Raw genomic sequence first — 10,640 nt, 5'->3', positions numbered from 1 at the left:
AATATTGTTCTATCATAACAAACCAGACATCAATGGAGAGATCATTTATTCAGCTTTCAGATGCTGTATATTTCACAAAATTGACCCTTCTGTCTGGATTGGTGCTCCGGGGTCACGAATGAGCACAGATTAACTCTCTCTCTCTAATCTGAATTTGTATAGTTTTTGGAAGCTTGTTTCCACTACTAATTGTAATTGCAATATATTTTTTTAATCTCACCCTTTCTAGACTGACTTTTTTAAATTCTCTCACAATTGCATGATACAGACTCAGAATTGAAGTTATAATAAAGCAATAAGCCCCAAGAAGCTGAAGGTATAACGGCTAAGGGGCGTTGTTAGGCAGGACGCAAAGCATTTTTTATAAAACTGTTAATCACGTGAATGTAGTAAAGTTTCCCAGAATAAAACAGAGCAAATAAAGTGTAATGATATTAATAAAAACAATGTAGCTCCTCAGAAACAGTGGTGGTTGCTACAAAGTGGTTGCCGAGCAACACACAGGAGTAAACAAATGTGTATGTTACTTTGTAATTTAGAACTGCTTCGAACGCGGCTCAGCCAATCAGAATCAAGCACCGTTTTACAAATTCACAGTTGTGACAAAAATTGGTGATTGTGAAATAAAAATCTAAATTGAGAGAAATAAATTCAGAGTTGTGTGTTAAAAAAGTCAGCAATAAACTTTTCAACAAGTCCGCAATTCACTTAAAAAAAATTTTGACACTGTGTCAGACTCAGGCGTGTGTGTAAGGTGTGTTTGTGCCGCAGGCAGCGAGCCGGGACGGTGACCGGTGTGTCGGTGAACGTGGCGTGTCTCCTGTCCGCCGTGCTGGAGCCGTACATGCCAGCTGTCAGTCAAACCATCCGCCAGCAGCTGCAGGCTCCGCCCCCCAGCGTCAGCTCCATGCTGCAGAACACAGGGAGCTTCATCTGCACGCTCCCCGCCGGACACCACATCGGCACCGTACTGATCCAGCTCGCTTAATATCAACATACAACGGTGTTAGCTTAATATAAGCAAGAACAGAGTTATTAAAATATGATTTGATTGTTTTTTGACCTCTCCAACAGGTCAGTCCTTTGTTCCAAAAGCTGGAGAACGAACAGATCGAGGCTCTGAGGAAAAGGTTTGGAGGACAACAGGTTTGTGAAAGTTACTCATCCATTATTAATCAGGGCTCTCGTGCAGAAACTATAATAATAAAAAAAAAAGATTTTATATATATATATACACACACACACACACAGTTATTTATACAAATTCAATTCTTTATGTAACAACATATAAATATAGTTCCATGTAGTTCACAAAAAAAAATACAAATATATAATCAATTATACAGATTTATTGATTCACTACTCCCACACACACACACACACTTTCTCTCTCTCTCTCTCACACACACACACTCTCTCACACACACACACACACTCACTCTCTCTCTCTCACACACACACACATACACACACACTTTCTCACTCTCTCTCTCACACACACTCTCTCTCTCTCAAACACACACACATACACACACACGCTCTCTCTCTTACACACACACACTCTCTCTCACACACACTCACTCTTTCTCACACACTCATATACACACACACACACTCACTTTATCTCTCTCTCTCACACACACAAACACTTTCTCACTCTCTCTCTCTCTCTCTCACACACACACACACACACACTTTCTCACTCTCTCTCTCACACACACTCACTCTCTCTCACACACACACACACACACACACTTTCTCACTCTCTCTCTCACACACACACACACACACACACACACTTTCTCACTCTCTCTCTCACACACACTCTCTCTCTCACACACTCATATACACACACACACACACACTCACTTTATCTCTCTCTCTCACACACACACACTCTCTCTCTCACACACTCTTACACACACACACACACACACACATATGTAGAGCGAGAGAGATAGTTTTTTCAGCTAGAAACTGCTCTTTGGGAGTTCTTTATAGACCTTTTATAGAATTATTTTTAAAAACCCTTGTGCATGACGTGAATTATCATTTTTAAGATGTGATCATGTATCACCCGTTTCATTGTTCTGCTTTGTTACTCTGCTGAAAACACACGTTTCATTCACAGTCATTAAACACAATATTTAACAGCTAGAAATTGCTCTCGGTGAGCGCGGTCTCTATGAAATGATCTGTGCTTCTAGAAACTTATTGGACAAAAGATGTCTTTAAATCAGCATGAGCTGCTGGATCTGATGTTTGTGCTCTGATTGTGTGATTTCATCCGCTCTCTCTCAGCCAGAAGAGGAGTGTGTTGAAGTGAAGGTAGATGTGCGTGTGACGCTCTGTGTGCTCGTGGCTTTGTGTCTCTGTTTTCACTAGAATTGACTGTGAAATCGATTTGGTGATGATGTCTTTATTCAAACTCTGGATCAAAGCCCTCCGCTGTCAGTCACTCGCGCACAATCTGCCTCTGGCTGCTCGGAGCCAAGAAAAACATCTGATACACAACAAACAGCATTTTAGATTCGTTTTAACATGTTTTTAAGAACGACGATTTCACAGAGCTGCTCAATGCCTACTAACACGTATTATACGCATATTAATGTGTGTGTGTGTGTGTGTGTGCATTTGTGTGGTTGCTCTTACAAATTAGATTACCAAATGCAATTGTGTTTTTATTAATTAAGCTATTTCATATAATTATTCAATTGTATTTTTAAAGTAAAAAAATAAATGCATGTATTTTGATGGAAATTAAAATATTTCACATAATTATTAAATTATATTTTTTAAAGATGAAAAATAAATGCATGTATTTTTGTTAGAAATTAAAATTTCACATAATTATTAAAATATATTTTTTAAAGATGAAAAATAATGCATGTATTTTTTTTGCAATTAAAATATTTCACATAATTAATAAATTGTATTTTTAAAGATGAAAAAATATGCATGCGTTTTTTATTAATTAATATTTTATATCATTATTAAAACAAATGCATGTATTTTTGTAGTTTTTATTACCAATTAAATAATTTTATATAATTTAAACTTACATTATATTTTTAATTAAAACATATGAAGAACAAATGCACGTATTATTTTTGTGGTTTTAATTAATGAATCAATGCACATGATGCACTATTTGAAATATGTCATTTGTTTCTGTGTCTAGGCTCCGAGCAGCGCTGCAGAGTCCAAACCCAGCGCTGGTGCGGTGCATGCATCGGTGCGTGTGAACGCAGATCCAGAGAGAGCCAAACAGCTGACGGCTTTAGTGGCAGAACAAGTACGAACACACACACACCTACATGTCAAATAAATAAACTGAAATTACTCTTTATGCATTCATTTTTTGGCTCTTTAATATAATATAATGTACCAGTGGACCGTTTGAATGTCCGTACGCTGCCCTTTTTTGGACAATTTTTTTTTTTTTAAATGTATATATATTACAGTATATATATTTATTACACATCACACATACATATTACAGATTATTACAAACTAAAAATAAATGTAGAAATTTAATATATATTTTTACTTTCTAATATAAGTGTCTGTTTTTTTTTAACCCAAGAGAGCAAAGAACACGCATTGACATTAACATAAAAAAAAAATCTAATTTTATTTTATAAAAAAAAAAAAAAAAAAATCTAATTTTATTTTATTAAAATAAACAAAAAAAATCTAATTTTATTTTATTAAAATCAATTTGTTCAATTTGTGTGTGTGTGTGTGTGTGTGTGTTTCAGGGCAATAAAGTACGAGGCCTAAAAGCTCAGAAAGCCGACAAATCTGTAATTGACGATGAAGTCGATAAATTACTGCAACTGAAAAAACAACTTTCTCTTGCGGAGGGCAAGAACCCGGAGCCAGCCGCTCAGAAAGGAAAGAAGAAATAAAAAGGTGAACGTGAGAGGAAGAAAATCCATCATACAGGAATATTTTCAGGGCTTTCTGCACTATTTATCCACTCCTATAAAAATACAACCTATCCTTTTTAAAATGCAACGAAGTCTATTAAATGCTCTTTTTAAAATGCAATAAAATCAATGTGTTTCTCACTGTCTCTTGTTGCTCTGAAACAAACATATTTTATTCACACAATCAATAAACACAAGGACAAAAGACAGAAGACTCAGTTCATTTTTAAGATTTTAATAACAAAATGAAATGTAATACAATTCCGTATTCAGTAAGGCTAAATAAAATTCAGATAAAAATGTTTCTACTCTAATACAGTGCATGCATGTTTATTGTAAGATAAGGAAACTACAATATAAGGTATATCATGATGATTATGGGATACACGTATAGAAAAATAGAAATGATCAGAAACTGAGAGTATGTTATAAACTGCTAGCTCTAAAAATCCTGGAAAAGTTTCAAGAGAAGAAGTGAGAGCAAAATCGCTACGAACATCCATTCATAGTTTCATCTGAACACACACACACACACACACACACTCTTAGAGGCCTCGGGTTGATGGTGCGAAACGCTGACAATCGTTCACTATAACAGTCCTGAGCTACTAATCTCTGTCAACTAGGAGTGAATTTACACGGTTAAAGCCCTTCATTAACACACGACATGAATGAAAACTGGCTGCTTACAATGAAATGCACCTACAATCACCGTCACTGATACAATCAGATCTCTTCTGCTCTCTTTATTATCGCAGTTCTGCCTTTTCTCTCGTCGTCTCTGCTACATTCCCTCAAGACTTCCTCGGCACTGATGAACAATCAGCTTTCAATTACACAGAAAGTTGATTAAGCTTTGGGTAGTTTAATAAACGTTTACAGCACTTTTATCGCAGCTTTACATGTAGCATTACAATTTTTGCATTGTGATTTATTTTTATTTTAATGAGAATTAATCACATGCCGCATTTTGATTAATGCAATGCAAAATATATCTTATTCAGTAATTTGTTCATTTAAAAAACGCACAGTAGTACTTGTTTTACAGTCTTTAATTTTTGCCGGTTTAAATGTTTAAAACATTACATTTAAAGTAATTTAATTTTCTGCAAAAAAGCTTTTGTAAAATTAGACTTCATTTTCTCGTTTATTATTTGCTTTTAATATTTGTATTGCTGTAATGCAACTTATTCTTTTCGCAATGGCATACATTAAATTGTAACATTTATAAATCGTAGAGGTCCTTGCATTTCATTTATGCTGTTTTAAACGTTTTTATTTTAAATTGTATTATTCATTTTTCTGCAAAACCATTCAGATTTTTCCTTAAATTAGGCTTTTTCTTTATAATTTTTTTTTTTTTTTATCATTTGTTAAATTGTAACATTAGTACATCACCATAATATTTGCTTTTAAAAGAAATGCATTAGTCACTTAAGATTTTTCTCAAATTAGGCTTTATTTTCTTCATGAAAAATCGAATTTCTTATTTGCTTTTGATACTTTTTTTAGCATAATGCAAATGGTATATGTAATGTAATTTGTTCAATTGTAATATTTATACATTGAAGTATTTGCCTTTAATTTATTGCATTAGTCATTTTAATTTACCGCAAAAAGTTTTTGAATCTTAATTAAAATTGTGTTTCTTTTTCTTTATGAAAAATATTTCGATTTATACATTGCTCATCCTTCAAATTTATTTGTAATATCATGTGTTAAATTGTAACATGCATTGTAGCATTTACCTTTAAATGATGTTCACTAAAATGTATCAAACTGATTTAAATGTATCAAGCCGATTTAAATGCATCAAACTGATTTAAATGTATCAAGCCGATTTAAAATGTATCACGTTGGTTTAAATGAACTTAGATACTCAAAAACAAATAATTTATTTTCTTAAAGAAAAAAAACATTTCTTCTTTGCTCTGTATTCGGGCTGAGTTCATTCTGTGTTTGCGTTGGGCTCCACATTCTTTCTTTTCTACGGCTTAATCTGACTTTCTCATTCTCTCTCGGCGGGAGTCGTTCAGTGAACCTCCTCTCTCCCCCCGTCCCACGTGTCTTTTATCTCCCTCTAAATGTGCATTTCACGGTCACCGCGAGATGATTTCCACCAATTGTTTGTTTCTCTTTGGCCCCTGGGCTCCTCCTTCTGCTCCTTCACCTCCTGGTGTTGACGAGTCTCTCGATGAGCGCCCGGCGCGTCCGCTGCACCTCCTCTCCCAGACGCTCGATCTCGGCTTTGAGCCGCTCGTTCTGATCCGTCAGCTCCTGCACCTTCCTCTCGTTCTCCTGCTCACGCTCCCGTCGGCTCTTCTTCCCGGGGGACGGGGAGCACAGCGCGCCTCCTCCTTTGTCGCCGGCCCGCTTTCTCTTTCCCGGACGTGTTGGAGGGGACGGAGGAGGGGAGCAGTTGAGGGAGGATGAGGAGGACTCCGAGGAGCAGGACGATGTGTCCGGGACTGTCGGAAGCTCTTCCTCGCTCGCGGATGGCGACGGAGGCGCGTGATGCGAACCTTGGTACCCGCCGCTCACCATCGTCTCCGCCGACCCGACGCCGCCCTCGCTGAGGAGCTCGAAGAACTCTGGCGGAAGCAGGTCTCCTCCGGACGAGGTGTGCTCCGACTCGCCTCCTCTCCGGTCATCTTTTCGCGGTGGCGAGTGGACGACAGGTGGCTCATCGGTGACCCGTTGCACCCCGTCGCCCCAAACCTGCCCCTCCGTCAACCAGGTGAGCGAGCAGCTCTCCAACACATCCAGAAACTCGGGCTCCTTCTGCATAACAAGAGAAACCGTTAGAACTGTGAAGTCTGCGGGACGCGACCGTTGAGCGCCGTTTGACGTTACTGACCTCGGAGCAAGGCGGGGCTCTGGTGACTTTAGCCCCGCCCGCGTCGGAGCCCAGTATATCCTGTAGGTCTTCATACCACGCCTCCAACTCTGCACCACACAGCGGCCCCACGCCTGGGGGGTACAGCCACTCCGCAGTCATCGCACCAATCAGTCGCTATCCACAGACACAACACGCTATGCTCCCACACCTAGCACACCAGACCTGACCGGAAAAAAAACGGAGAAACTGTCTAAAAGAAGTGGAGAACCAGCTCTATATGCTGTACAGCGTGCACGTCTAGTGGGAGCTCCGGTGCGTCAGCGGAGTAAAGCTTCACCTGCGCCGGCAGGTTAGGGAATAGCTGATTTATCTGGGTGACCCGCTATTATACGCGACATTAAGATCGACTGCTCAGCCACCCGGTGCAACAAGGACACATAGTGGCCAAACAGCGTTACTACACAACAAACAACAAACCCAGAGCTTCAAAAGAGTGCATGCACGAATTGAGAAAGTTTATTATTATTATATTTTTTGCTCCGTTTAGTGCTGTTTGTTGTTTTCTATTTAAATCATTAAATTTAGTTATTAAATAATTATTTGAACATGCATATAAGCTATAGAAATGCTCACCTCAAATCAGTCTCTTGACAATCAAGTTTGAATGTGAGTTGATGGCGGTATATTGTCCCAATGATTCTAGAGGAATAAAACACGGAACAGCTCAAGCCACATGTCATGGTTGCAAAACTATTGCAAAACTATTAAAAAATAAAATATATAAAAAAAACATTCTCATTGCAAAACATTTCAGATGAGAAACACAAGCAAGCTGCAAAGAACAATGGAAAAACATAACATACTTTTGGGGTCTTGATCAGATATTGATTCAAATTAACTATAGCGATTAATCTTTAATCTAAAATTAGGTCAGTGTTTTTTATGTAAACAAAGGCGCATTGTGTGCTCGGTGGCGCCCCCTGCGTGAGTCAAAACAACCCAGTGACCAAGGCGTTTCAGCTCAGCTGAAAAAAAAAAAAACACTGCAGAACTCATTTCTGAGTTATAAACATGATCAGCGAACGACATCCGGGTGAAAATGAAAACAGCCCTAACACAAATACCTGAGGCACGCCTGTTTTATTTATTTTTTTAAACAAAAATCTTAATGCGGAGTGAAGCGACATAACTAAAACTTATTGTTTTTCTATTAATAATCTGTTAATAATCGTTTAAGGATGTTTATCTGTTGTCTGGTTTACTCCAACAGCGACTACATCATAAATCGGTTATTTTAAAACCGACTTAAAATAAAACGCTAAGTGACTTCTTGTGTAATTTAAACGAATTTTCTTCTAATTGCTCCCGTCTGGAGCGGCGCTTCACGACACTGACAGCGAGCCAATGACGTCATGGAATCAAAGTACAGGAGTGAGGAAACAAAGGGCGAGCACTCCTCAGCGAAATAGCGCTTTTAAAGCACTTCGGCGATGTTAAAAAACAACGGGTCGTCCATTCCGACCGCTTCCGTTTGGCTTCTTGAAGTGTACAAAGTTGCGTTCCGCTGACGATCAAAGAGTTGCTGGCGAGCGATGTAACAAAAACCGTTACAAATCAAGCGTGCGCTACAAAGTTTCCGCGACCGGGAGGAAGTGACAGCTGTCAACGCCAAGTGTTCTAACGTAAACATGATACAACAGCGAAAAAAAGCGCAACAGTGTTGCGTTAAATAAATAAAACGGACGTTAAAATGGAAAAACTCTCCAATGAAATTTGAGTTGAGCAACTGTATTCCAAAAACAGCCCGGGATAGTCGCCAAAAAACACGCATTCCCAAAAGCTTGACAAAGTATATCAGAACACGATGAAGAGCAATAGAGATGACACTCACCCTTTTCTTTTTATTATTTCTTTTCCTCGGCTGTTTCGGATTCAGGGTCTGTGCGTGTTTTTGTAGAGATTGGTGATCGCTCATGTTAACCATTGTTCAGTTGAAGTCACCGAGTGTGGATTTCGGAAACTCCCGGGGACATTTATAGAGTGACTCCAACCGAACTCTGGGGGAAGGATCTCAAGGTGCAACCTAACCCAGATTAGGAGAAACTGACAGGAGATGGTCGGTAGCTTGGACCAATCACGCGAGGCGGTCGGAATTCTTCTGCTTAGAGACATCCAATCAGCAGCCGCGCTGGGCGGGACTTGATGACTTTGCTGGTTGTTCTCGCTCCGCGCGAGTTTGTGTGAGCAGGAAGATGTGATGCAGTCATAAGACGGCCAGGACGAATTTGGGGCGTGAGGGAGTCACATGAAAGGAATGATGCAATCGTTGGCAACCGGTTTCTAGTTGGAGATAAGACTAGCAGAGCCCGAGCATGTTTTATTAAACAACCTTTCGTTAAAAAAAAAAAAAAGTGGCGAGCTGCCTTATAAGGATGTAGGAAAAATGTTTCCATTTTTGCTTGCGTTCGCATATGCGCTTATAAAAATAGGGAACGTTAATATCCGCGGTCGTCTTGTGATGCATGTGTCCGCTCTTTTTTTCATCTTTAATAACCCCTCTCTAGTGACCCAAGTTGATTTAGTCTTGTTTCCAAATGCATCCAGTTGAGCACTTATGGAATGATGATATTCCATAGGAGTTTAAAGAATCCCACTTCAGCCATTTCACTCCAGTCAACACACACGATCCATATTAACAATTAAACAACTCGAGTGATTATGCTATAGCACTTTACCTATTTATGATCACCTAACGAGCCCATAAAGTGAGGAAGAAGTCGGGAAGGTCAGAATATAGTTCTCAGATTAGTCTGGAAGAATTTTTCAGAATAAGATTAAGTTTCACGAAGCGTCCATATAGTATTTTTTCCAAGTTGGATCCTATTGTCCATATACATTGCACTTAAAGTGTGAAGGTTAAAAGACATTATTGTAATTTTCAGAATGCTGTGATCTGGTTATCCAAATTTATAGACATGAGTGTAATGACAACGTTTTAATTGCTTTTAAATTATATGCTTTATTACGGTGACATGAAAAATATCCATGGTTTAATCAGAACCAATGTAACCACCCTATAGACATATTTTCCCAACATGGATCCTATAGCCTAGATAGGGCACTCAAAAGTGTGCATGTTTCAAACATTATTCCAGTTTTCAGAATGCTGTCATTTGGTTATCCAACGTAATTACTAAAAAAAAAAAAAAGTAGCATGGTTTTAATGGCTTTAGAATATGTTTTGATTTGTGTTTGTGAACCGCCCTAAATATTTTCCCAACATGAGTCTTGAAGCCTAGACAAGGGCACTTAAAAATGTGGATGTTTTAAAGCATTATTACAGTTTTCAGAATGCTGTCATTTGGTTATCCAATGTAAAAATAATATAGCATGGTTTTAATGGCTTTATAGGTTTTAATCTTTGTCCATGAACTGCCCTAAATGTACATAGTATTTTGTTTATCCAAAGTAATAACTTGAAAAATAAGATGTAGCACTGTTTTAATGGCTTCAGGTGTTGATCTCTGTCTGGGAACCACCCTTAATATTTTTCCCCAACATGGTTCTAGATAGATAAGTGTGCATGTTTCAAAACATCACGTGACCTGTAACTCCTTCAGGTTTACTCTGAACTCCACACTAAAGACAGTATTTTCCCACCATGGGTGTAATCCTATAACCTAGAAAAGACTGTTGTTGTGGCTTTGTTGATCTCACCATTGGTCTTGTATGATCATTAGGAATAAATGATAGGAGTAAGGTGTTTAATTATCAGGTCCAATTGTTTAATTGCTTTAGATGATGTATTTTATTAAGATTTGGTGACCTGTAACTCTCATCAGTCAGCTGATGTCACCATGCTCTCATCT

The 10,640-nt window shown here is 38.4% G+C and overlaps 2 protein-coding genes across 2 annotated transcripts in view; one reads left to right on the top strand and one right to left on the bottom strand.

The window, feature by feature from the left end:
- Window positions 1-4,073, top strand: part of LOC128016067 (methionine--tRNA ligase, cytoplasmic) — a 21,366-nt gene extending 17,293 nt beyond the window's left edge. The window contains exons 18-21 of the mRNA XM_052600428.1: window positions 772-967; window positions 1,075-1,146; window positions 3,182-3,295; window positions 3,762-4,073. Of these exons, the coding sequence (XP_052456388.1) occupies window positions 772-967; window positions 1,075-1,146; window positions 3,182-3,295; window positions 3,762-3,911 (532 nt within the window). The 3' untranslated portion in view covers window positions 3,912-4,073. The remainder of the gene's footprint in view (window positions 1-771; window positions 968-1,074; window positions 1,147-3,181; window positions 3,296-3,761) is intronic.
- Window positions 4,074-4,151: 78 nt separating this feature from the next.
- Window positions 4,152-8,829, bottom strand: LOC128016068 (DNA damage-inducible transcript 3 protein). The gene is made up of 4 exons (XM_052600429.1): window positions 8,663-8,829; window positions 7,405-7,470; window positions 6,790-6,993; window positions 4,152-6,713 (listed from the first exon to the last, which is right to left on the bottom strand). Exons 3-4 carry the CDS (start codon window positions 6,928-6,930, stop codon window positions 6,099-6,101), a joined length of 756 nt encoding a protein of 251 aa, XP_052456389.1. The 5' UTR covers window positions 6,931-6,993; window positions 7,405-7,470; window positions 8,663-8,829; the 3' UTR covers window positions 4,152-6,098.
- Window positions 8,830-10,640: the final 1,811 nt, after the last annotated feature.

The sequence above is a fragment of the Carassius gibelio genome, chromosome A6, assembly GCF_023724105.1.
Source record: "Carassius gibelio isolate Cgi1373 ecotype wild population from Czech Republic chromosome A6, carGib1.2-hapl.c, whole genome shotgun sequence".
Taxonomy (NCBI): Eukaryota; Metazoa; Chordata; class Actinopteri; order Cypriniformes; family Cyprinidae; genus Carassius; species Carassius gibelio.
Note: the sequence above shows the minus strand (reverse complement) of the source record. Positions and strands in the feature narration are given on the sequence as shown.